The sequence below is a fragment of the Pelodiscus sinensis genome, chromosome 8, assembly GCF_052426305.1.
Source record: "Pelodiscus sinensis isolate ZL-2025 chromosome 8, ASM5242630v1, whole genome shotgun sequence".
Classification (NCBI taxonomy): domain Eukaryota; kingdom Metazoa; phylum Chordata; order Testudines; family Trionychidae; genus Pelodiscus; species Pelodiscus sinensis.
Genome location: NC_143059.1, coordinates 74,837,808 through 74,864,237, shown reverse-complemented (window position 1 = coordinate 74,864,237; position 26,430 = coordinate 74,837,808). Strand labels below are relative to the sequence as shown.

General features: G+C 61.6%; 2 protein-coding genes across 2 annotated transcripts in view; one reads left to right on the top strand and one right to left on the bottom strand.

Moving 5' to 3' along the window:
• The first annotated feature begins 386 nt into the window (after positions 1-386).
• GOT1 (glutamic-oxaloacetic transaminase 1) lies at positions 387-6,132 on the top strand. Its single transcript, XM_075934462.2, has 9 exons — positions 387-570; positions 1,895-2,076; positions 2,855-2,978; positions 3,211-3,323; positions 3,809-3,913; positions 4,469-4,619; positions 4,727-4,892; positions 4,992-5,134; positions 5,528-6,132. The coding sequence occupies exons 1-9, from the start codon at positions 453-455 to the stop codon at positions 5,665-5,667; spliced, it is 1,242 nt and encodes a 413-aa protein (XP_075790577.1). The 5' UTR covers positions 387-452; the 3' UTR covers positions 5,668-6,132.
• A 1,599-nt stretch (positions 6,133-7,731) lies between these two features.
• Positions 7,732-26,430, bottom strand: part of CNNM1 (cyclin and CBS domain divalent metal cation transport mediator 1) — a 41,692-nt gene continuing 22,993 nt past the window's right edge. Inside the window, exons 3-12 of the mRNA XM_075934460.2 lie at positions 26,178-26,315; positions 25,747-25,916; positions 19,268-19,367; positions 18,841-18,888; positions 16,547-16,716; positions 13,594-13,777; positions 13,368-13,466; positions 10,729-10,830; positions 9,976-10,078; positions 7,732-9,609 (exon numbers count right to left, since the gene is read on the bottom strand). Of these exons, the coding sequence (XP_075790575.2) occupies positions 10,002-10,078; positions 10,729-10,830; positions 13,368-13,466; positions 13,594-13,777; positions 16,547-16,716; positions 18,841-18,888; positions 19,268-19,367; positions 25,747-25,916; positions 26,178-26,315 (1,088 nt within the window). The 3' untranslated portion in view covers positions 7,732-9,609; positions 9,976-10,001. The remainder of the gene's footprint in view (positions 9,610-9,975; positions 10,079-10,728; positions 10,831-13,367; positions 13,467-13,593; positions 13,778-16,546; positions 16,717-18,840; positions 18,889-19,267; positions 19,368-25,746; positions 25,917-26,177; positions 26,316-26,430) is intronic.

The window sequence follows — 26,430 nt, the reverse complement described above, 5'->3', positions numbered from 1 at the left end:
GGTCCTGCCCCTTCCCCCCCCCAGCGGGTCAGGAGAACCCCGCCCCCTCACGGCGCTCAGCGCTCACAGGCGCCCCCAAGCCCCGCCCCCTCCAATCACTGCAACCCAGGGCCACGCCCCGGCCACGCCCCCAGCAGCGCGCGCGTCACTGAAACTGACCCGCCTAACGGCCGCCGCCTCGCGATTGGGTATTGTGCGCTCACGCCCCCGCCCCTGTCATAGGCGATGCAACCCCGCCCTGGGACTATCTGATAGGCTGAGCCGGCTCCTCCCGCCTCGAGGACTTTCGATTGATTGGCTCTCCCGGGTTCTGCCCCCCCTCCGAGGCCATCTGATTGGCTGACTCGCTCGCCTTAGTCGCTTGGTGATTGGCTGCGCCCCGCCCCCGCCCGGCCGGTGAAGGTGAGAGTCTCCTCTGAGGCGCGACTCGGCGAAGCGGCCCCGCAGCAGCCATGGCGGCCGCGTCCCTCTTCGCCCGCGTCCCGCGCGCGCCGCCCGTCGCCGTCTTCCAGCTCACGGCCGACTTCCGGGAGGACCCGGACCCGCGGAAAGTCAACCTGGGGGTGGGCGGTGAGTCGGGGGTGGGGGTGAACTGGGGGGCTGGTGTGTGGGGGGAGGAGGTGGTGGGGGCTGGTGGCAGGGGGGCGGGGGGCTGGTGGGGGGGCGGGGGCTGGCGGCAGGGGGGAGCTGGGGGGCTGGTGGGGGGAGGGGGGGCTGAGGGGCGGGGGGTGGGGGCTGGCGGCAGGGGGGAGCTGAGGGGCTGGCGGCAGGGGGGAGCTGAGGGGCGGGGGGGTGGGGGGCTGGCGGCAGGGGGGAGCTGAGGGGGTGGGGGCTGGGGGGGTCAGTCGGTTTCGTGTGCTCCTACTAGGCCAGTGTCCGCTCCTGGCCTGGGGCAGGTGTCTAGGCGCGACCTCCCCTGCTCGGGGCAGCTCGTTGCCTGGGCGGTGGTGGGGTAGGTTGCTGCGGCTCTGGCAGGTGGGAGGTGAGTTGTTCCCTGTTCTCCGCAAGGGGTTACCTGAACCGGGGAGTCTCCACTCTCTTGCCTCTAGGCCGTTGCCTGTGCTGCTGCACAAGGGCATGCTCCGTGCGTGCTTCACCTTTGGCCTCCAGCCCCACTGCTTTGCCCCCCTTGCTGCGTGCTCAGCTGCACCAAGTTGCTGCAGTCTAACCTGGCACTCATGCCATTCGGGGAGTGCCTTGGTGGGGGCAGAGTGTGAAGGCCTGAGGGACTAGTTCCATGCCCCTGCACTCTGTGACCTTGGGTAGGTTACTTGGTTGTGCAAAGCAGGGTAGGAGGAGAGGCATGATCTTACTACTCTGCACAGGCAGATGGGTCCTGGTTGTGTGGGGTGCTGTGACAGAAGGTCCTAGGATGTGCAAAGGGTTAGCCCATAATCTGCCTTTCTTGGGGACCAGCTGCATGACTGTGGAGACTGAATTCTAGTCCGAGCTGCGCAGACTTTGCTTACTCAACCTTGACTCTGGAAATTGGGCAATATTGCCACCACTGAGGGCAGAATGGACTGTGGTCCCTGTCCAGAAGCACCATGGCTAGTGGAGTGCAGCTTATGTCCTTCCTTGGTGCCTGGAAGGCTAACAGAATCCTTCTAACTTACCTTCTTTGCTCATGAAATGTTTTGATGGGGAAACTGGGGGGGGATGGGGGGGTAGGTGTGTGTATTCCATGGATTCCAGATACCATCTGCAGAGAACAAATCCCAGGCCATAAGAACACATACCGTTGCCCTCCCCCAGCCTCCGTCTTTGGATCTAAACAGTAATGGTGAGACTAGGATAGAAACCCAGTGTAAGAAGAGTAGGTCAGTTTTCTGGCTGAGGATCTTGTGAGGACCTGGCTTGGGAAGTGTAAAAACTCTCCTTTTCTCTCTCGCAGCATATCGCACAGATGAGGGGCAGCCCTGGGTCCTGCCAGTAGTGAAGAAAGTTGAGCAGAAGATCGCCAGTGATGCCAGCTTGAACCATGAATATCTGCCGATCCTTGGCCTGCCTGAGTTCCGGGCCAACGCTTCGAGGATTGCGCTTGGGGAGGACAGTCGTGCCATCAAAGAGAATCGTGTAAGCTGTGGGGAAGCCACTCCTTGCTGAGGCATATTGGTGAATGGGCTCTCTGAAGGGGTCCGGCGGGGTGGGAGAGATCTTACCAGGATTACAGAGTTTGTCCCGACTGGTCTGGCACGGAGCTCAGTTTGCTGTGTGTGTTCTGGTTGCATGGAGCTGTAGGTCTGAATTTTTTCAGAGCTCTCCAACCATGCATGGTTTGGGCTCCCATCTGGAGGCTGAATACCAGACACAGGCAGGAAGCTTCCCCCAGAGGGAAGGCTACGATCCAGGTCCTACAATCTGATGTTGGAAAATTCCAGAGCTGGCCGGGCACCTGCCCTTGGACTCTGCTGGAAAGAGTTCAGGCCCAAAGCTTTTGGAGGAGGGCGATGGCAGGCTGGGAGCTGAGTACGTGTGATGTGAGGTTACTTAGGTGTTGGTGCATCCCCTGGTCAGCACTGAACTGTGTGGCTGGGATGTGACGGTCTGTGCTGGCCTGGAAACAGGGACTCTGATACCACGGTGTGGGGACATGGAGAGCACTACAGAGTTAACTGTCACTGCAGAGCAGAGCCTGGCCCGCTGTTTCAGAGGAGCTGCTTGCTGTGACGTCAGAAGCCTGAGTGGTGGCGACTGAGCGAGAAGTGCTCGGTTCCAGGCTGGGGAGTTTAGCGCGTTGGTCCATTTTGTAATTGGAGGCCAGGGAGGCTCATCTCACTCTGTCCCTCTCTGATGTTTCCACTGGTATCATCTGCTGGTGGCAGGCTGTTGGTGACCCACTTCTGCCTTTCAGGTCGGCGGCGTTCAGTGCCTGGGTGGGACTGGCGCTCTGCGCATCGGAGCAGAGTTCTTGAGGCGCTGGTACAATGGAACCAACAACACAGCAACCCCTGTCTACATCTCTTCTCCTTCCTGGGGTGAGTGCTGCACATGGCCGTGTGTGGGCCTCACCGGAGCCTGCAGAGCAAGTGGATGAGGTGGGAGCAGGGCAGCCCACTCCTCGCACAGAGGTGGGGGTGATGGGCTTTCACACACGAGGGAGATATTCGCTCCCTCCCTGCATGGGCAGCGTGGCAGGAGGCAGCTTAAGTTGGGACTGGCTGATGCAGGGCAGCTCTGTAGCATAGATGGACTCTTCTCTCTCCTCAGAGAATCATAACTCTGTGTTTATGAATTCTGGCTTTGAGGACATCCGGACCTATCGCTACTGGGATGCTGCTAAGAGGGGCTTGGACCTGGAGGGGCTCCTGCAGGACATGGAGGTAGGTGAAATCTCCTGAGCTGCACCCAAAACTAGGGTAGCTGCTGCCTTTGGATCGGCATGTCCCTTCTGTACCAGAGCCTACCCGTTTCTTGCCTGGGGGTGATGGGAGTGGACGTGGAGTCAGATCTCTGTGGTGGAGCCCAGCAGAGTGGCCAAGGCACCTAGGCTATGTCTACACTCGCGGCTTCTTATGCAAGTATGGCTGTTCTTGCGCAAGAATCCACAGAGCATCCACACTGCCCACCCGCCCTTGCGCAAGGAAACTTAAGTACGGCGTGGTAAAGGAGGGCTTCTTGTGCAGGAGGGCAGTGTGGACGCTCGGCAGGGATTTCTTGCGCAAGAGAGCCCTATGGCTGAAATGGCCACCAGAGCTTCCTTGCGCAAGAGTTCTTGTACTAGAACCCTTGTGCAAGATGTTGCGCAAGAAGCTGCCATTGTAGACATAGCCCTAGTGTGTGTGCCTGAGAACTGCTCTTTCCTTAGGCTGCGCCAGAGTTCTCCATCATCGTTCTCCATGCCTGTGCGCACAATCCAACTGGCACAGATCCCAGCCCAGAGCAATGGAAACAGATTGCTGCTGTCATGAAGGTATCAGTGGGGACAGGGCTGTAGCCTGGCCAGAGCACAGACAGGATTCTAGGATCTGCTCAGGACTGGGAGGGAGAAAGGGGCTGTCTGCCTGAGGAGGGGCTGGGACCAACAGAAATCTGCTCCGATTGCCTCAGCTCGGCTTGTGCTGCTGACTCAGGCTATGGCCAGACCCTGCCACCTTTCCAGATGCATTCTCTCTCGTTGGTGCCTAGAAACCGGGATTGAACGAAGTGAGTCGCACCCCTCCTCTGTCCCCAGAGAGCCCACCAGCTGGGTAAAGGGGATGTTCCCAGGTGGGGCAGGAGGCAGCTGCTGCTGTTTCTTTGCAGTGATCTTCCTCTCTGAGGTTGGGATTGACACACTCCCCAGCCTGTCTCTAACTCTCCCTCTTCGTCAGGTCCTAATGCCTGCGCTCTAGTCAGGCCTGAAGGGGTTCCCATCCGAGCCTGGGTTCACTCCGAGTCCTAAAGGGCCGGAGCCTGCTGCGCTCCAGCGGCTTAGCCCACCCTGCTTGGGAGGGGGCCTCCCCTTTAACTATGTTCCTGTCTGCAGCGCCGGTTCCTGTTCCCATTCTTTGACTCGGCCTATCAGGGCTTTGCCTCCGGCTGCCTGGACAGGGATGCCTGGGCCGTGCGGTACTTTGTGTCCGAGGGCTTCGAACTCTTCTGTGCTCAGTCCTTCTCCAAGAACTTTGGGCTCTATAGTGAGTGTCCAGCAGGCAGCAGCTAGCCCTGCAGCTGGGGCCAGATCCCTAGGAGCGGTGGGGGAAGCCTGCAGGGATGTGGCCAATGCCTCCATGTCTGTCTCCAGATGAGCGAGTGGGGAACCTGACGGTGGTGGGGAAGGATGCTGACAACGTGCAGCGGGTCCTTTCCCAGATGGAGAAGATTGTCCGGGCCATCTGGTCCAACCCTCCCTCGCAAGGAGCACGTGTCGTGGCAACCACCCTCACCTCCCCACAGCTCTTTGCTGAGTGGTAAGAGCTGCTGGGGCCCAAAGGCGGGGGAGGGGGAGACAGGTACAGGCCATGGATGTGGTTAAATGCCACTGCTGGCTCTCTCTCCCCCTTGCGCAGGAAGGACAATGTGAAGACGATGGCAGATCGGGTCTTGCTAATGCGGTCAGAGCTCAGGGCCCGGCTCCAAGCTCTTGGGACTCCGGGCACCTGGAATCACATCACTGAGCAGATCGGCATGTTCAGTTTCACAGGGCTGAACCGTAAGTACCGAGGGGCTGGATGCTGCTGTGGAGTGGGAGTGAGCAGGGGCTGCAGGAATCAAGGCGGGCTTCCCTGAAGAACTTCTCCAGTGGCTTTCTGTAATGCAGCTGTGGGCCTTAGATCCGTAGTAGGAGAGGGTGGATGGAGAGCACTCCTGGCCTGCTGTCTGCACCCCCTGCTGGGTCCCGCCAGGACTGGAGGAGCTCGGAGCTCCTGCTATCTTCTCCCCACAGGAGGTGCAGTGGAGAGGCTGGGTCTGGAGAAGCTATATGCTTGACTCCATTGGCCAGGCCCTGACCCACCCCCTTGTCCATTCTGCAAGCCCTGACCAGTGCTCAGGTTCCCAGCTCACCCCATGGCTTACCTGACCCCTCTCTAAATTGCTTCCCCAGCTAAGCAAGTGGAATTCCTGATCAAGGAGAAGCACATCTACCTGATGGCCAGTGGACGCATCAACATGTGCGGTCTGACCACCAAGAACCTAGACTATGTGGCCAGCTCCATCCACGAAGCTGTCACCAGGTTCCAGTGAGGGGGACAGCCCCAAAGCAGTAGTGTGTAGTGTTTGCTGCTCATACCTCCCCTTCGTTACATCCATTCGTGTTTCATCAGGGTTGGGAACAGTGGCTGTCAGGGATCTGTCTGCCTGCGTCTCTGAAAGCTCTTACAGGCCAGTGACCTTTTGGGGGCGGTGGCAAAGTGAAGCCATTATGGGTCTCTTGCTGACAGCAGCCACGTGCACTGGGACCCATACGTCTCAAAGCTTCCTATTTCTGTGCAATCCAACAAACCAGTATAACCAAAGCTGTTTGGCCCAGTCAGCTCCTGTGCAGTGCATTGTGTAGAGCTGCCCAAACACTTGGGCTCCTTTGTCCTGTCGGAGTTGAGGGCAGTGTCATGTTTCAGGGAGTGAGGCTTTTGCCTCACACAGGTCGAGTGTAACTTGTGATAACTGCTTCTTTGTGTTGTTGAAAGCAAATAAACCTCCATCCCCAGACACTGGCATGCCCTCTGCCTCTCTGGGTAACTAGCTAAGCTGGCATCAACAGGCCAGGGGCAGAGGGAGGGGGGACGTGTGGCCAGTCTCTCACTACTGCAATGCGCTCCAGCCTTGGAGTGCTGAACTGCTGGGGGCAGAACTCCTCCTTTGTCTTCCGTCCCCCTTCCAGTCTAAGCCAGAGCAGGCCCTCGGCCCAACCAGGTACACAATAAAGCCCCACAATCCAAGCTTCATCTTATTGTAAAGAGGAGACTTGACCAGGGCTTCATGCTGTGCTGCTGTCTCCTGGCTACTTTCTCAATCCATCCCCAGGCAAAAGATGGCTGCTGGCCTTGTAACTCTCTCTGCAATGCCCTGTTCACGTGCGTTCCAGCCAGGTGCCTCCCTGGGCCAAGTGCAGGTGCTGGGGCTGGAGACGTGTATGGATTGGAACCCTGTGGGGCCAAGTGCTGAGTCAGCCCCGGCCTGTGGGGCCACTGCAGAATGTGCGGCAGCCCTGCTCGTTTCGTGGGCCGGGAACGCCAAGGGGAGATGATCTGGGCTGACCTTTCGTGCTGTCGGCGGTTTCGTGTTCTTGATGTGAAAGGCCAATGCTCTGGAGAGCTGGAGAATGGAGGCGGCTCCTGGCGTATGAGGAGGAAAATGTCCTAGTTGATGTGGAACTGCAACACCATCTTCAGGAGGAAGGCGGCTGAGCTTGGAGCTGCATCTCGTCCTGGCACGCAGGCTGGGGGCCCGATCCTGGCTGAACTGCCTGCTGCTAGCAATGCCACTGGTACGAAGGGTAGGGCAGGGCCCATGGGCCTAGAGAACTAGACTGAGGTCCCAGGCTTAGCAGACCTGTGGGTGGAGGGGCAGGGCTATAAGAACTGATTGACCGTGGTGTTTGTAAACACAGAGCCAGCCCTGGGCACTTGAGTGCATCCCTATTGACTGGCTTAGAGGCCTTGCTGCTGCGGAGGTGGGGGATGGGCCAGATTGAAAAACTCATCCCTGGGGCTCTCTGAGAGTGTTGTCTGAGCGGGGCTGAGGAGGAAAGCACTGCTGGGTGCAGCAACTTGGGATTTGGGTCCTGGAGGTGCCTGTGGTCTGGCATTAGAAGGTCCAAGTGTAGCCACCAGGCAGACTTGAACCTGGGACCTCTGGAGGTGAGTATAGGAGCCTCTACCCTCCAAGCTAAAAGCCAGCTGGCTCCCAGCCCAGGCTGTAGAGAGCTCCTGATCTTAACTGTTGCTGGGGTCTAGGCACCACTTGCATTGCTCAGTATCCACAGTGGTGGCTTCTTGCGCAAGAACCGCTGTTCTGACGCAAAAACCTGCTGGATGTCTACCCTGCACGTGTGTGTTTGCGCAAGTAAATTCACAGTCTAGCACCAGAAACAGGGCTTCTTGCGGAAGTTATTTCTCTCCTCACAAGGAATAAGCCCTCATGGCAAGAGCTCTTCCACAAGAGGCCAGTGTAGACAGGCAACACGAATTTCTTGCGCAAGAAACCGCTATGGCTAAAATGGCCATGAGAGCTTTCTTGCGCAAGAGAGCGGCCGCGCTGCTAGAGACGCTCTTGCGCAAAGCACAGCACTGCAGCCACACTCTGGGGAAGGTTTGTTGTGTAAGAACTCTTCTGCAACACAGTTCTTGCGCAAGCAGCTGCCAGTGTTGATGTAGCCCAGGCGTGTGAGTTACACAAGCACAGAGGTAGGGTGACCAGAGCCAGGTACCGGTGCTGGTGGGCCAGGCTAGTGCTATCACTATGCCCTGAGCTCGCTCCCACTGGTTCACGAGGACCTTGCGAATGAGCGGTGGAAGCTGGAACAAGCTGCTCAGCAGTTGGGCTCTAAAATGGTGAATGTGGGTGAGGTAGGGGCCGGGTACCGGTGGTGCCTGCTGAAGGTTACCTAAAGGATTGATGCAGGTGCCATTGACGAAAAAGCAGCAACTCAAAATCCGACCTGTGTCCTTGAATCACTGATCAATTCCCTCCTCTCCTGCTGCTGCCTGGCTCTCCTGCCTGCAACCGCGGCCTCGGCGGGGTGTGTGCTCTGGATCACAGCCTCTGTCCCATGGCTGGCTCCGTTTCTGCTGCGTGATCTGATTTCTTCTCAGGCAGCAGCTGCTGGGGTCCCTGGGTTGCATCCTCCTTGGTACTGGCTGACAGTGCCTGCAGTTACGGGCCCGGGGTGAGCTGCTAACAAGGGGGGGGAGAGGGAGCGGGAGCTGGGCTCCTGGAAGAGATGGGGCAGCCGGCCCCTTGCACCACTCAGTGCCCTGGCACTGCCAGCCCACAGTGCTCCAGGGGCAACCTGAAGGGCTTGGGGCTCTGGGCCAACTGCCCCCATCAGGGCCTGTCCAGGGGAGAGGCAGGAGTCCTGCAGGAGCAGTGGAAACACGCGCTAGGCCCAGCCGAGGAAATGCTGCTGCGGCCTTTGCCTCCGCGGGGCCAAGGTCCGTTCCCTCCCTCGCAGCGGGGCCAGCCCGGCCTGAGCGTGCTGGGCAGACAAGCAGCGCTAAGGCTGAATGGGGGGAGGGGACGCAAAGGGGCGCGGGGCTGCACTGCCCAGCGGGAGCCCTGGAGCCGGAACTGAAGGCGGGAACCTTGGGCCAAGTCCCTTAGCCTCTGTACCCCTCCCTGCCAGGGGCCTCCCCCGCCCAGGGAGACGGGGTCCATCACCTCCCTGCCAGCAGCCACAGCATGGGGGAGGGGGCTAGGCTGTGGGCACCAGGGGAAGGGGCAGCGCTGGAGCTAGCAGGGGTGGCGCTTTGGGGAGAGGGGCTCGCGGTCGGGCCAGGCTGCAGCCAGGGCCTGTTCTTCCCTGACACGAACTGGGGGAGGGAGGCAGCAGCTGTGAGGGGGAGTTTCTGAACGCGGGTTCCAGGCGGCAGTGAAATACGCCCTCCCCCCCATTTCCACGGAGCCCAGACAGAGGCACGGAGCTCTCGGGGCGGGGGGACGACTGCTTTAATGGGAAGAAGCTACAGTGCTTTCTGCCTCCACAGCCACGTCTGCCCCTGCTGCCAGCGGCCAGCTCTGAGCTGGGCCTCTGCGTGCAGCTGCATGTCCCTTTGCCCCTGGGAGGGGACCCGACGGGGCTGGGCCAAGGGCTGCAGCACGGGCAGGCTGCTGCTCACGGGGCGAGGGCGGGTTTTCACACTCACGCTGCACATTGTGCAGGGGCGTGTCTGTGGTGCGAGGGGACGGACGCTCCCTGGAGCACGGCTGCTCTCACAGGCTGAGGCACCCAGTACTAAGGGGCTCTGCTCTGGAAGGGCTGGGCCCGCTGGGCAGCCAGAGCTGGGTCAGCCCCAGACCCTGCCCCGACTCTGCCTCTCTCTCTTCTCTCTGAGCCAGGGCGCCGTGCAGCAGCTGCCACCTGCCCCACCTTCCTGGCAAGGCCCGGGCCCCCTCGGCGGGCAGGCAGGGGAGTGCAGACCCGCTGCTGTCGCATGCCGCCTTGCAGGAGGCTCTCATGCTGCAGCCCTGCAAGAAAAGCAGCTGTTGGAGGCTGGTGGGCCCCTCCCCCCTGCTCTCCAGAGGGCCCCCCCCGGTCAAGCTGCAAGGGCTCCTGGCTGGGGGCTGGGCCGAGTGCCCACACTCAGCACTGCGGGGAATCCCTAAACAAGCTGCTGCTGGCTGGGTCGCTGTGTCGCAGATGCACTGGCCTGTGCAGTGCACCCCCCCGCCCCCCGAGCGGCTTCGGAGACAAGCTGCAGCCCTGCAGAGCCCCCACCTCGGCAGGACAGGCCCAGGGATGGGAGCAGGGGCCAAGGCCTGGGCTAGGACGCCTCTTGCCTTTGCTGCAGGGGGTGTATCTCTTCCCAGCAGCACCGCGGGGCACGCTCCCACCTCAGGCTCCAGCGCCGCACTGCTGCTCAGGTGATTAACGGCGCCCGGCTGGACTCCTCCGGCGGCGTCTCTCCAGCTGGGGCCTGCGTCCTCCTGCGCCCACCTGCCGACAGGGCCAGCCGGGGATCAGTGCCCGGCCCCTGCCAGGCCACACCGGGCCGTGCCCTCCCGCGCTGTCTAGTCACTAGGAACCCTGCGCGGGCGCCAGACCCGCCTGCCCAATGGGGCCATGGCTAGCCGGGGATTTGCAGGGCTCTACCGGCGAGCCAGCCCCGCTGCAGCGGGGACCCTCCACTGCCAGGGCGTCCGCAGAGCTGGGCCCCCTGCACGGCGCTGGGGCCCCCTGCACGGCGCTGGGGCCCCCTGCACGGCGCTGGGCTCCCTGCACAACGCTGGGGCCCCCTGCACGGCGCTGGGGCCCCCTGCACGGCGCTGGGGCCCCCTGCACGGCGCTGGGGCCCCCTGCACGGCGCTGGGGCCCCCTGCACGGCGCTGGGGCCCCCTGCACGGCGCTGGGACTCCCTGCACGGCGCTGGCCCCCTGCACTGCGCTGGGGCCCCCTGCACGGCGCTGGGGCCCCCTGCACGGCGCTGGGGCCCTGCTTGGCCAGGCAAGCACCAAGCAGCCTAGCGGGAAGGGGCCCAGCACGGAGCCTGGGCGAGGGCAGCAGGAGAGGAGGCTCCTTCTCCTGCGCCCAGGTTGCCACTGTGTCGGGTGCAGAGCTGGCCGGTGCACCCCCACGGGGCCACTCACTCAGTGTCCGCAGCAGCTTCTGGCCCAGGGGCTCCTCGGCGCCGCTGGCAGGCTCTGGGCTCCGGCTCTCCGGCTCCAGGGGGATGCCGCAGCACTCGCTGCCTGCCAAGGAGAAAGGGAATCATAGAATCATAGAATAATAGGACTGGAAGGGACCTCAAGAGGTCATCGAGTCCAGCTCCCCGCCCTCAAGGCAGGACCAAGCTCCGTCTACACCATCCCTGACAGATGTCTATCTAACCTGTTCTTAAATATCTCCAGAGAGGGAGATTCCACCACCTCCCTTGGCAATTTATTCCAATATTTGACCACCCTGACAGTTAGGAATTTTTTCCTAATGTCCAATCTAAACCTCCCCTGCTGCACTTTAAGCCCATTACTCCTTGTCCTGTCCTCAGAAACCAAGAGGAACAAATTTTCTCCTTCCTCCTTGTGACACCCTTTTAGATATTTGAAAACCGCTATCATGTCCCCCCTTAATCTTCTTTTTTCCAAACTAAACAAGCCCAGTTCATGAAGCCTGGCTTCATAGGTCATGTTCTCTAGACCTTTAATCATTCTTGTCGCTCTTCTCTGTACCCTTTCCAATTTCTCCACATCTTTCTTGAAATGTGGCGCCCAGAACTGGACACAGTACTCCAGCTGAGGCCTAACTAGTGCAGAGTAGAGCGGCAGAATGACTTCACGAGTTTTGCTTACAACACACCTGTTGATACAACCTAGAATCATAATTGCTTTTTTGGCAACAGCATCACACTGTTGACTCATATTCAACTTGTGGTCCACTATGACCCCTAGATCCCTTTCTGCCATGCTCCTTCCTAGACAGTCGCTTCCCATCTTGTATGTATAGAACTGATTGTTCCTTCCTAAGTGGAGCACTTTGCATTTCTCTTTATTAAACCTCATCCTGTTTACCTCTGACCATTTCTCTAACTTGCTAAGGTCATTTTGAATTATGTCCCTATCCTCCAAAGAAGTCGCAACCCCACCCAGTTTGGTATCATCCGCAAACTTAATAAGCGTACTCTCTATCCCAATATCTACATCATTGATGAAGATATTGAACAGTACGGGTCCCAAAACAGACCCTTGCGGAACTCCACTTGTTATCCCTTTCCAGCAGGATTTAGAACCGTTAACAACAACTCTCTGACTACGGTTATCCAGCCAATTATGCACCCACCTTATCGTGGCCCTATCTAAGTTATATTTGCCTAGTTTATCAATAAGAATATCATGCGAGACCGTATCAAATGCCTTACTAAAGTCTAGGTATATGACATCCACCGCTTCTCCCTTATCCACAAGGCTCGTTATCTTATCAAAGAAAGCTATCAGATTAGTTTGGCATGACTTGTTCTTCACAAACCCATGCTGGCTATTCCCTATCACTTTATTACCTTCCAATTGTTTGCATATGATTTCCTTAATTACCTGCTCCATTATCTTCCCTGGGACAGACGTTAAACTGACCGGTCTGTAGTTTCCTGGGTTGTTCTTATTCCCCTTTTTATAGATGGGCACAATATTTGCCCTTTTCCAGTCTTCTGGAATCTCCCCTGTCTGCCATGATTTTTCAAAGATGATAGCTAAAGGCTCAGATACCTCCTCTATCAGCTCCTTGAGTATCCTGGGATGCATTTCATCAGGACCTGGTGACTTGCTGACATCTAACTTTCCTAAGTGACTTTTAACTTGTTCTTTGTGAATCCTATCTTCTAAACCTACCCTCTCTCTGCTTGTATTCACTACGTTAGGCACACCTCCAGACTTCTCGGTGAAGACCGAAACAAAGAAGTCATTGAGCATCTCCGCCATTTCCAAGTTTCCTGTTACTGCTTCTCCCTCCTCACTAAGCAGTGGGCCTACCCTGTCCTTGGTCTTCCTCTTGCTTTTAATGTATTTATAAAAAGTCTTCTTGTTTCCCTTTATGCCTGTAGCTAGTTTGATCTCATTTTGTGCCTTTGCCTTTCTAATCTTGCCCCTGCATTCCCGTGTTGCTTGCCTATATTCATCCTTTGTTAGTTGTCCTAGTTTCCATTTTTTATAGGACTCCTTTTTTATTTTGAGATCGTGCAAGATCTCCTTGTTAAGCCAAGCTGGTCTTTTGCCATATTTTCTATCTTTCCTACACAGCGGAATTGTTTGCTTTTGGGCCCTTAACAACGTTCCTTTGAAATACTTCCAACTCTCCTCAGTTGTTTTTCCCTTCAGTCTTGCTTCCCATGGGACCTTACCTACAAGTTCTCTGAGCTTATCAAAATCTGCCTTCCTGAAATCCATTACCTCAATTGTGCTGGTCTCCCTTCTACCTTTCCTTAAGATCATGAACTCTATTATTTCGTGATCACTGTCCCCTATACTGTCTTCCACTTTCAAGTTCTCAACTAGTTCCTCCCTATTTGTTAAAACCAAATCCAGAACAGCTTCTCCTCTGGTAGCTTTTTCAACCTTCTGAAACAGAAAGTTGTCTCCAATGCAGTCCAGAAACTTATTGGATAGCCTGTGCCTCGCTGTGTTAGTTTCCCAACATATGTCTGGAAGAGCGGGGCTAGCTCCGGGCAGGGCTCCAGGCTGTGCCCCTCCCAGTGCGCTGGTGGGACCAGGTCCCTGCGCCCGCTGCCCCCAGGACTCACCCTGCTGCCTGCTGCTCTCGCCCACCGGCTCCTCCCTGAGGAAGGGGATCCCCTCCACGCGCAGGAACGCGGAGTCGCTGGGGCCCTCGGAGCGGCTGCCTGTGGGAGACACCCCCGGCGTGTGGCGAGCGGGGGGGGGGAGCGTGAGCTACGGGCCCAGGTGGGTGGAGGGGCAGGCCGGGGGGCTGGCAGGCCAGGGGGCTGGCAGGCCGCCGGGGTGACTTACAAACGAAGCTGCTCCTCTCGTTCAGGAGCGGTGGGGTGGGGTTCTCCTGCGGGGTCTGCGGGGTCCCCTGGGCCGTCGGGGCCTTGGTGGAGTCGCCGCCATTGAAAGCCTCCACGTCGGGGGACTGGGGCGAGATGTCCATGCGGCTGGCTGCCAGGGCGTTCTGGTACTGCTGCCGGGTGATCTGGGCACAGGACGGACGTGCTCAGGGCCTTCCTGGAGGGCGTTCCCTGGCGCGCTGACCCCCTTCTCTAGGACACCGCGGGGGCTCACCCCTGCACCGATGCCGCAGCCGGCCCTAGCCCCGCCACTGTGGGGCTATTTCCTACCTGGGGCACTGGGTGCACTCGCAGAGCCGCGGAGGGAGAGCGTGCACAGGGTGCACAGTGCCACACGCGGCACAAGCCGGCAGGGGAGAGACTCAGGCCTGCGTGTCCAGTCCGCGGGCATTTGTATCTAGGGGCCTGTCTGCACTGTGCAGCGATGGGTCCCCGGCCATCGATTAGCGCATCTGCCGAGAGGTGGGAGACTGATCTCCGGGGCTCCGCCAGGAGGAGACCAGTCCCTGCCCAAGTGAGACCGTGGACTTCTGCCAGGCTCTGTGCGTAGCGCAGAATGACGGGGAGGGGAAGGGCTAGCGTGGACAATGCCGTAGCTAGGTCCAGGGGTAGAAAAACAAAGATCAAAGCCACAGTCTGCCAGCTGGGTTTGCTCTCTCTGGGGCTGTGTCTACACTCGCGGCTTCTTGCGCCAGTAATATGCAAATGAGGCTAAGCGTGGAATATCGCCGAGCCTCATTTGCATACCTAATGAGCCACCATTTTTTCAGAAGAGGCTCTTGTGCAGGAAGGAGCGTCTACACTGCCCCTTCTTGCGCGAGAAAACCCTCTTTCCCAACCCCGTTCTTCCTGAAAAGTAGTAGGTGTAACGGCGTTGGGGAAGGGGGTTTTTCTTGCACTAGGAGGGGCAGTGCAGACACTCCTTCTGGCGCAAGAGCCTCTTCTGAAAAAATGGTGGCTCATTAGGTATGCAAATGAGGCTATTACTCGCGCGAGAAGCCGTGAGTGTAGACACAGCCTGGCAGGCTGAAGCCCTGAGCTGGGACCTCTACGACCAGCCCAGCCGCACGGAGATAAGGTGACTGGGGCTGCTAGCAAGGCGATCCACTCGGTCACCTCCTGACAGACGGCTGGCTTCGTCTGCCGGGGACCCGCCTGTCCCTGGCTGGGGTGGGACCTCCCCGTTTTGTCATTGTGCTCCCCACTGCTCTCTTGTGCATCTGTCTGGTTCAGCTCCTCTGGCTGGTGTGAGCCAAGGGGGGAGGGGTGACTGGCTGGGTAGCGACGGTCCGGTAAATGAGGGGCTAAGGCGGAGCTGCAAGTATTCCCAGGCGCGCCGGGAGCAAACAGGCAATAGGTGGGAGCATAAGAACGGCCGGACTGGGTCAGACCAAAGGGCCATCCAGCCCAGTATCCTGTCTGCCCACAGTGGCCAGCGCCAGGTGCCCCAGAGAGGGTGGTGTGACGTAGTGGGGGTACTTTCTGGGCTGTGGTGACCCCTGCTGTCTGGAGCAAGACCCAGCTGGGAAAACCTCGCTAGGCAGAGGTAATGCCAAACTTGTTGAACCAGTGGCCAGACACCCCCCATGGAGAGGAACAAAGGGAGGTGGATGCTACCCTGGCTGGGGGGCAGGGCTGGAAGTTAGGGAGTTGGTTGCTGGCTGTCGGAGGGCATGGAGGAGAGCCTAGGGGAAGGGGCTGGAGTTTAGGGGCCCAGTCTCCCCATCTCAAGGGGGCCTGAGGCATCCTAGCCCAGCTCTGTGACCAGATTCCATCTGTGCTGTGCTGTGCTGGAGGAGCAATAAACCACCCTCAATTCCACTGGCTGGTGCAGTCTGTTTGTGCCATTTCGGGGTGCAGGAGACGGGGAACCCCCAACGCGCCGTCACAGGTGGACCGAAGACAATGATCAACCGATTTGTCTCCTGCCATCCCTCTCCAGCCTCTGACAGACAGAGGCCAGGGACACCATTTTATCCCCTGGCTAATAGCCTTGTATGGACCTAACCTCCAGGAAATTATCCAGCAAGGGCAAAGCTCGCCCCATAGCCATGGAATTGGGCCCCTCTCCGGACGCTCTCTGCCCAGGTGGGAAGGCCCAGGCAGGTGGGAGGCTGAAGGGGTGCGCCCCTCACAAGGCGTCTCTGGAAAGCCATGGGACTGGGCCCAGCCCCCTGGGGTGGCAACAGGAGCTAGTGCATGTCCCAGCAGCATGATGGCAGCTGGAAAAACACCACTGCCTCCTGCTGGGGCCCGCTGCTCCTCTCCACCATTGCTGCTTGTTACATGCCCGCACGGCCAGCGGGCGGGGGGCGTGGCAGGCATGCCCAGCCCGTGTGCTGTCCCCGTGGCTTTCAGTGAGCGGGGCTGGGGGCCAAGAACAGGTTATCGCGGGAGCCTGCATGTGACATATGGAGTCATGGGACACGCTGCCTTTCAGAGGTGGCCTGAACCCAGAGCCAGACGGGCGCTGGGCCATGGGAAGTGCCAGGAGGCCCCAGGACGAACACGCGCGACATCGGGAGGGGAAGGGGAGGGAGCGACTTGCACGTCTGTCGGCAAACGCAAGGGGCGTGGGAGTCCGAACTGCGCTTTGCACTGCAGCGCCCACAGCACAGCCTCCGTCCGCGGGAGCAGGGCTGCCAGCCCCCCCCTGCCGGCCCGGCTCCCGGGGAGGAGGCTTCGCTGAGTGTAACCGAGCGGCCGCGGAGCCCTACGCTCACCCAGCCCGAGGCTCCAGTCTGGCTGCTCAGGCGCCTGTGCTGCGGCTCAGGCGCTCACTGCGGGGGTCCAGACACGGGCCGGGTGCGCCAGGGTGTAAAGTGCTCACCCTGCGAGGGAACGCGCCGAGCTCGCGGCAGCTCCCTCCCCCCGTCGGCGAGACCCGCGGGTACCTTGATGAGCTGCACGTCGCAGAGGATGTGCACCGAGTAGTCGGGCGTGTAGATGTTGTTGCTGCTGCTGTACATCTGGGTGGGGGTGGGGCTGCCGCCGCAGTCGCTCCGTTCCCGGCTGGGGGAGTCAGCGCGATTCAGGCCGCTGCAGCGCGACGGCGACCGGGCGACTAGAGGCAGAGAGGGGAACAGAGATGGACGCAGAGTGGGCCCCCCGGCTCGCTAGGCTCCGGGGCAGGGCGAGTGCAAGAGCTTCCAGACCCTGGCCCAGCCTGACAGACGGGTCCCTGGTGACTTTGCTTCGCTCCAGACGGCAGCGGCCCCCCCGCACGGTGCAGAGCCCAGCGCTCCCAAGGGAACAGGCCTTCGGAGGAGGTGCAGGGAGGCAGGCCAGGAGCTCTGGCTTAGCCGCTGGGATGAAGCAGGGACGCGGGACAGGCCGCGGGGTGAGTCCGGAGAACACAAGGCTGGAGAGCAGAGGTGGAGCTGGGGGTCCTCCACGGAGCCATGGCAACGCAAGTCATGTGCTGGGGGAGACTGGCCAGGCACAAGGCGGGGAGAAGAGGAGGGATCGGGGCAGAAAGGACGGATGAAGAGGCTCTGCGGGAGGAGCCATTGACAGGTTAGGAGGAGGGGGAGACAGTCACAGAAGCCAAGGGAGCTCAAGAGCTGATGAACCGCACCAGGATGCCCACGTTCACGCTGGCAGGCCAAGCGTCGCCTGCCACAGCCACCGCGGGGTCTGCCTGGCCGGCTCCAGGGTTCTGCTCTTGCTTTCTGAGTTCTGGGCTGGCTGCTCTCCACACGCCCGTGGGCAGAGTCTCTGCCTGTTTTCCTCACCGGGGTCTGACAGCCAGTTTTAAAGGCGCCTCTATCTCCCTGCTCCTTTCACTTGCTTGGGCCACCGTGGCTTGATTTGGGGAGTACGTTCCCCCCACGGCATGCTCTTCCCCTCTGCCCCTCCCCACTGGGGCCAGGTACTAGCTTGGCCCCCCGAGGCAGATCTCCACAGGCCCCAGTGGGCTCGGCCCAGCCCTGGCCAGAGGGGCTACTTGACTGAACAGGGGTGGGGATCGGGGCGCTGGTTATCAAATGAGCGGGAGGGGACTTCCCAGCCCACAGCCGAGGAGCTGGACGAGGAGCAGCCTTAAGAACAGAACATGCCCAGCGAGACGCTGCACGTTCTTCGAGTCTGACCAAGGGCATGTGCCGGCGGGAAGGCGCAGACAATCCCCTTCTCTGGGTCGGGGGAATTCTCTTAAAATAAGGGAAAAGGCTTCATTTCCCAAACGAGCCGCGTCTAGACTGGCGCTTTTTTCCGGCAAAGCTCCGTGCAGAGAAAAAGCGGCAGCCATGTTTATGCTAACGAAGCGGGGGAGATTTAAATCCCCGCTTCATTAGCAATTGCGATACGTCTAATTTGCATCCCTTTTACGGAAAAGGGACGTAATCTAGACGTAGCCTAAATGTTTAGCAGGCTGGCCCGCAGCTCAGCTCAGTCCTGGCTCACACTGGGTCCTGGACCTACCCCGCTGCGGCTCTGCATTGAAAGTGTATTAGGAGCCAGGTGGGCAGGCAGCCTGGCTCAGTTCCGGCTCGGGCGGGGCCGGGAGCTCAGACCTCTCCCCCGACTGGGGCTGCCCAGGGCCTGTAGAATAGTCGACTAACGGATAAGAGTTCGTGAGGTTAACCGACTAGTCAATGAACCGATATTTAACAGCCCCGGGTAGAACCTCTCTGCTTCCACAAGTTTTCAGTGAAAGTTTTGGGATTTGAAAAACAGAAAATTGTTACCAGGAACTTTCCCCAAAAACGATTTAAAAACCGAATTGTCGGGCTTTTATGTAAAATAACAAACACCCACACGTTTTTGTAAAAATCCCGCACTAAATACCTGTCCGCTCCCAGCCTGCCCGAGTAGCCGAGAGCCCAGTGCTCCGGCCTCCTGCCCACGCCGGTCCGGCCCCGCCCCGCCCCCCCGCCGGCCAGGGCACGGCTCGCTGCGCAGGGAGGTGGGTACCTGTGCCCAGGGCCGGAGGGCTCCACGGGGCCTCGTTCCCTTCTGAGCTGGGGCGCGGGGGCGGGCGGCTGCTGGCCCCGCTACTCTGAACTCCTCCCCAGCCCCAGCCCCTCCCCGCTGCGGCCCTGGCCCAGGGCCACTCCCAACTCGCTTGCAGAAACTCCCACACCGGTCGCGGGCCAAGGGGCTGACCACGGGGCTCCACTCAGGGACGCTGCGAGCAGACGGCTCACGCCAGCCTGGGGCTTTGCAGCTCTGGGGGGCAGGTACTTACGCAGGAAGGAGGATCCGGCCAGGCTGCTCACTTTCCGCACCTCGTTATCTGCAATCAGAAAGGAGCGATATCGCCATGGGAACGGGGGAGGGGGCAGCCGGAGGAGCCCTCCCTCTATCTGAGGGCTTCCCCGCAGCCCCTGGCATGGCCCCGTTCTGCCCCCCCGCTCTCCAGAGGGTGCTCCCCTGCTGCCCCCCCGCCTCCATGCAGCGCTGCCCCGGCGCAGGGCCTGGGGCTCCCATTGGCCGCAAGGCCAGCGTGCCCACGGTCCACGCCCGAGCAGGCCAGCCACGAAGGGACACCCCCCCCGAGGCCGAGGCCTGTGCTTGGCTGTGACGCCAGGGAGCTGCTCCCCCAGCTCCGGTCAGTCTCCGCAGCCCCTTGCCCAGTGGCCCAGCAGGCCGAGGACGGGCCGGGCAGCCGTCACCTGCGCAGGGAGCAGCCACGATGGCGGGGACGCCGTAGTAGGTGAAGGCGCCGTTCTCGAACCGCAGCCCTTCCTTTCCGATCTCCACTTCCACTTTGCCCTGCAAGGAGGGAGCCGGCTCAGTGTCACCCCGGGCACGGGCGGGAGGGGCCACAGCACGGCTGACAACCCGCAGGGGCTGCGGCCAGGCCAAGCCAGCTCTGGGGGCGCCGGCAGGGCGGGCGGGGCAGGGGCTGCGGGTGGGGAGGGAGGGGCGCCGGCAGGGCGGGAGGGCAGGGGCTGCAGGTGGGGAAGGAGGGGCGCCGGCAGGGCGGGGGGGCAGGGGCTGCAGGTGGGGAGGGAGGGGCGCCGGCAGGGCGGGGGGGCAGGGGCTGCGGGTGGGGAGGGAGGGGCGCCGGCAGGGCGGGGGAATAGCCCCCCACATTGGCGAGCCCAGAGGCACCGGACTCAGTGGCTCCTTGGGCCTGCCGGAGTCAATGGCGCCCGTTGGGCCGGTGGCGCAGGGCGCCCTGACATGGCCTGGGCGGGGCCCTGCCGCTCCGGCCGCATCCGTCCCGTGGGCGGCACCGAGAGGTTGCGTCTCCGGCCTTCGATCCTGCGGGCCGGGGCCGGGGCCCCCTGTGCGGTGCAGTGCGGCTGTGCACAGCGGGGGCCAGCCTGGGGGTGCAGCGCTGGCTCCATCGGGAGGTTCAGCCTGGAGTCGCTCTGCTCGAATCCTGCACTTGCCCGTCTGACCCACTCCCCCAGGCACCCGGGGCAAGAGCCGTGGGGGATTCCAGGGGGCAGAGGCTGCCGGCAAGATGCCCACGGGTTGGAGCCCCGAGACGGAGGCTGCCCTGACAGGGAGGGGAGGACGGGATTACGCCCCGCTGAGTGCCTGGGGGAGCAGGCACCTAACTATTAAACTACCCCCCGGCTTGCCTGGCTCCGGCCCCCAAGACTCAGTGCCCCTCCCAGCATTGGGGAGCCCGTGCGGTGCTCCACCCCTCACCATGGGACCGGAGCCCAGAAAACCCAGCAGGCGGGGCCCTCCCGGGGAACGAGTGCAGCGTGTCTGCCTCTGCGCGGGGCCGGGGCAGTGCGGGGCTCTGCGTCCCGACGACACACGCGCCTCGAATTCTGTTAGCGCCTCGCCGGGCTGCGGCCCACGGGCAGTCGATACAATTTGTACTGACTGCACGATGAGTCGGGAAGGGAAGCGCCCGCCCCGCTGCAGCCCCCGGGCAGTCGATACAATTTGTACTGACTGCACGATGAGTCGGGAAGGGAAGCGCCCGCCCCGCTGCAGCCCCCGGGCAGTCGATACAATTTGTACTGACCACACGATGAGTCGAAGGGAAGCGCCCGCCCCGCTGCAGCCCCCGGGCAGTCGATACAATTTGTACTGACTGCACGATGAGTCGGGAAGGGAAGCGCCCGCCCCGCTGCAGCCCCCGGGCAGTCGATACAATTTGTACTGACCACACGATGAGTCGGGAAGGGAAGCGCCCGCCCCGCTGCGGCCCCCGGGCAGTCGATACAATTTGTACTGACCACACGATGAGTCGGGAAGGGAAGCGCCCGCCCCGCTGCAGCCCCCGGGCAGTCGATACAATTTGTACTGACCACACGATGAGTCGGGAAGGGAAGCGCCCGCCCCGCTGCAGCCCCCGGGCAGTCGATACAATTTGTACTGACCACACGATGAGTCGGGAAGGGAAGCGCCCGCCCCGCTGCGGCCCCCGGGCAGTCGATACAATTTGTAGTGACCACACGATGAGTCGGGAAGGGAAGCGCCCGCCCCGCTGCGGCCCCCGGGCAGTCGATACAATTTGTAGTGACCACACGATGAGTCGAAGGGAAGCGCCCGCCCCGCTGCAGCCCCCGGGCAGTCGATACAATTTGTACTGACCGCACGATGAGTCGGGAAGGGAAGCGCCCGCCCCGCTGCGGCCCCCGGGCAGTCGATACAATTTGTACTGACCGCACGATGAGTCGGGAAGGGAAGCGCCCGCCCCGCTGCAGCCCCCGGGCAGTCGATACAATTTGTACTGACCACACGATGAGTCGGGAAGGGAAGCGCCCGCCCCGCTGCAGCCCCCGGGCAGTCGATACAATTTGTACTGACCACACGATGAGTCAGGAAGGGAAGCGCCCGCCCCGCTGCGGCCCCCGGGCAGTCGATACAATTTGTACTGACCACACGATGAGTCGGGAAGGGAAGCGCCCGCCCCGCTGCGGCCCCCGGGCAGTCGATACAATTTGTACTGACCGCACGATGAGTCGAAGGGAAGCGCCCGCCCCGCTGCGGCACCCGGGCAGTCGATACAATTTGTACTGACCACACGATGAGTCGGGAAGGGAAGCGCCCGCCCCGCTGCAGCCCCCGGGCAGTCGATACAATTTGTACTGACCACACGATGAGTCGGGAAGGGAAGCGCCCGCCCCGCTGCAGCCCCCAGGCAGTCGATACAATTTGTACTGACCACACGATGAGTCGGGAAGGGAAGCGCCCGCCCCGCTGCGGCCCCCGGGCAGTCGATACAATTTGTACTGACCACACGATGAGTCGGGAAGGGAAGCGCCCGCCCCGCTGCAGCCCCCGGGCAGTCGATACAATTTGTAGTGACCACACGATGAGTCGGGAAGGGAAGCGCCCGCCCCGCTGCGGCCCCCGGGCAGTCGATACAATTTGTAGTGACCACACGATGAGTCGAAGGGAAGCGCCCGCCCCGCTGCGGCCCCCGGGCAGTCGATACAATTTGTACTGACTGCACGATGAGTCGGGAAGGGAAGCGCCCGCCCCGCTGCAGCCCCCGGGCAGTCGATACAATTTGTACTGACCACACGATGAGTCGGGAAGGGAAGCGCCCGCCCCGCTGCAGCCCCCGGGCAGTCGATACAATTTGTACTGACCACACGATGAGTCGAAGGGAAGCGCCCGCCCCGCTGCAGCCGGGCAGTCAATACAATTTGTACTGACCACACGATGAGTCGGGAAGGGAAGCGCCCGCCCCGCTGCAGCCCCCGGGCAGTCGATACAATTTGTACTGACCACACGATGAGTCGGGAAGGGAAGCGCCCGCCCCGCTGCAGCCCCCGGGCAGTCGATACAATTTGTACTGACCACACGATGAGTCGGGAAGGGAAGCGCCCGCCCCGCTGCGGCCCCCGGGCAGTCGATACAATTTGTACTGACCGCACGATGAGTCGGGAAGGGAAGCGCCCGCCCCGCTGCAGCCCCCGGGCAGTCGATACAATTTGTACTGACCACACGATGAGTCGGGAAGGGAAGCGCCCGCCCCGCTGCAGCCCCCGGGCAGTCGATACAATTTGTACTGACCACACGATGAGTCAGGAAGGGAAGCGCCCGCCCCGCTGCGGCCCCCGGGCAGTCGATACAATTTGTACTGACCACACGATGAGTCGGGAAGGGAAGCGCCCGCCCCGCTGCAGCCCCCGGGCAGTCGATACAATTTGTACTGACCACACGATGAGTCGGGAAGGGAAGCGCCCGCCCCGCTGCAGCCCCCGGGCAGTCGATACAATTTGTACTGACCACACGATGAGTCGGGAAGGGAAGCGCCCGCCCCGCTGCGGCCCCCGGGCAGTCGATACAACTTGTACTGACCACACGATGAGTCGGGAAGGGAAGCGCCCGCCCCGCTGCAGCCCCCGGGCAGTCGATACAATTTGTACTGACCACACGATGAGTCGGGAAGGGAAGCGCCCGCCCCGCTGCAGCCCCCAGGCAGTCGATACAATTTGTACTGACCACACGATGAGTCGGGAAGGGAAGCGCCCGCCCCGCTGCGGCCCCCGGGCAGTCGATACAATTTGTACTGACCACACGATGAGTCGGGAAGGGAAGCGCCCGCCCCGCTGCAGCCCCCGGGCAGTCGATACAATTTGTAGTGACCACACGATGAGTCGGGAAGGGAAGCGCCCGCCCCGCTGCGGCCCCCGGGCAGTCGATACAATTTGTAGTGACCACACGATGAGTCGAAGGGAAGCGCCCGCCCCGCTGCGGCCCCCGGGCAGTCGATACAATTTGTACTGACTGCACGATGAGTCGGGAAGGGAAGCGCCCGCCCCGCTGCAGCCCCCGGGCAGTCGATACAATTTGTACTGACCACACGATGAGTCGGGAAGGGAAGCGCCCGCCCCGCTGCAGCCCCCGGGCAGTCGATACAATTTGTACTGACCACACGATGAGTCGAAGGGAAGCGCCCGCCCCGCTGCAGCCGGGCAGTCAATACAATTTGTACTGACCACACGATGAGTCGGGAAGGGAAGCGCCCGCCCCGCTGCAGCCCCCGGGCAGTCGATACAATTTGTACTGACCACACGATGAGTCGGGAAGGGAAGCGCCCGCCCCGCTGCGGCCCCCGGGCAGTCGATACAATTTGTACTGACCACACGATGAGTCGGGAAGGGAAGCGTGTGACGTAGTGGGGGTACTTGCTGGGCTGTGGTGACCTCTGCTGTCTGGAGCAAGACCCAGCAGGGAAAACCTCACTATGCAAAGGTAACGCCAAACCTGTTGAACCAGACACCCCCATGGAGAGGAACAAAGGAAGGTGGATGCTGCCCTGACTGGGGGGCAGGGCTGGAAGGGAATTTAGTTAGTTGCTGTCTGGGAGCATGGAGGAGACAGCCTAGGGAAAGGGGCTGGAGTTTAGGGGCCCAGTCTCCCCCATCTCAAGGGGGCCTGAGGCATCCTAGCCCAGCTCTGTGACCAGACTACATCTGTGCTGTGCTGTATCCTGGAGAGGCAATAAACTTCCTCTATTCCACCGCCTGGTGCAGTCTGTTTGTGCCATATCGGGGTGCAGGAGACGGGGGACCCCAACGCGCCGTCACAAAGCGCTCGCCCCGCTGCAGCCCCCGGGCAGTCGATACAATTTGTACTGACCACACGATGAGTCGGGAAGGGAAGCGCCCGCCCCGCTGCGGCCCCCGGGCAGTCGATACAATTTGTACTGACCGCACGATGAGTCGGGAAGGGAAGCGCCCGCCCCGCTGCAGCCCCCGGGCAGTCGATACAATTTGTACTGACCACACGATGAGTCGGGAAGGGAAGCGCCCGCCCCGCTGCAGCCCCCGGGCAGTCGATACAATTTGTACTGACCACACGATGAGTCGAAGGGAAGCGCCCGCCCCGCTGCAGCCCCCAGGCAGTCGATACAATTTGTACTGACCACACGATGAGTCGGGAAGGGAAGCGCCCGCCCCGCTGCGGCCCCCGGGCAGTCGATACAATTTGTACTGACCACACGATGAGTCGGGAAGGGAAGCGCCCGCCCCGCTGCAGCCCCCGGGCAGTCGATACAATTTGTACTGACCACACGATGAGTCGGGAAGGGAAGCGCCCGCCCCGCTGCAGCCCCCGGGCAGTCGATACAATTTGTACTGACCACACGATGAGTCGGGAAGGGAAGCGCCTGCCCCGCTGCGGCCCCCGGGCAGTCGATACAATTTGTACTGACCACACGATGAGTCGAAGGGAAGCGCCCGCCCCGCTGCGGCCCCCGGGCAGTCGATACAATTTGTACTGACCGCACGATGAGTCGGGAAGGGAAGCGCCCGCCCCGCTGCAGCCCCCGGGCAGTCGATACAATTTGTACTGACCACACGATGAGTCGAAGGGAAGCGCCCGCCCCGCTGCGGCCCCCGGGCAGTCGATACAATTTGTACTGACCACACGATGAGTCGGGAAGGGAAGCGCCCGCCCCGCTGCAGCCCCCGGGCAGTCGATACAATTTGTACTGACCGCACGATGAGTCGGGAAGGGAAGCGCCCGCCCCGCTGCAGCCCCCGGGCAGTCGATACAATTTGTACTGACCACACGATGAGTCGGGAAGGGAAGCGCCCGCCCCGCTGCAGCCCCCGGGCAGTCGATACAATTTGTACTGACCACACGATGAGTCGAAGGGAAGCGCCCGCCCCGCTGCGGCCCCCGGGCAGTCGATACAATTTGTACTGACCACACGATGAGTCGGGAAGGGAAGCGCCCGCCCCGCTGCGGCCCCCGGGCAGTCGATACAATTTGTACTGACCACACGATGAGTCGGGAAGGGAAGCGCCTGCCCCGCTGCGGCCCCTGGGCAGTCGATACAATTTGTACTGACCACACGATGAGTCGGGAAGGGAAGCGCCCGCCCCGCTGCAGCCCCCGGGCAGTCGATACAATTTGTACTGACCACACGATGAGTCGGGAAGGGAAGCGCCCGCCCCGCTGCAGCCCCCGGGCAGTCGATACAATTTGTACTGACTGCACGATGAGTTGCGAAGGGAAGGGCTCAGCCCAGGGGCTCAGCCCCGCTGCGGCTCTGCAGGTCGGGCGAGCCAGGCCCACAGGCGGGGCAGGTCCCCGACCGGGCAGTCCCGGCTCGCACGAGTCCAGCAGCCCGTCTGCCTGCGGGGTGCGGGGCAGCCTCTGCTCGTGGCAAGCCCAGTCCCACGGCCTCTGGCTTGCGCCCCTACCACGCCGGGCCCACCTGCAGCAGGAGAGTGAAGTGGTCCGCAGGCCGGCCGCGCTGGTACAGGCAGTGCTCTGCCGCCCGCTTGCTCGCCCGGTCGAACTTCTGCTCCTGGATGACGTGGGGGTGCTTGAGGAGCCGCAGCAGGATCTTCTCCGAGAGGCAGGGAGGCTTGAAGGGCTCGATTTCTGGGGGAGGAGACGGGCTGCGTGAGGGGCGCTGCCTCTCCCAGGCCAGCAGTGCCGGGAGCCTGTGCTCGCTCCCCCAACACTGCTGGCAAAGCGCCGAGCCCCCCACCTGGGCCAGGCAGCTGCCACCCCGAGGACGGGCCTTCCCAGCACAGTGGGCGCGGGCCCCGCACGCCCTGGGCCAGTCCGTGCCGAGGCCCAGGGAGGAGGGGCAGGGGCCGGGCGGTGCTGGGGGCTCTGAGCCCCGGGCTCCGGAGGTACCTGAGGCCATGAAGCGGTGCGCGGCCAGCAGCAGCTGAGGGGAGATCTTCACCTTCATCTCGCTGTCCGACAGCCGGAAGATGGAGAAGTCGTGCGGCTTCCTGCCCTGGTGGGACACTCGCTCCTTCCGGCTCTCGGCTGCAGGGGAGCGCCGAGGTTACACGCTGGCACGCGACTGGACCTTGGATTCCACCAGGCCAGCTCAGACCTGAGACATTCACACCGCGCTCGCCCCCCAGCGCCCGCGCAGCCG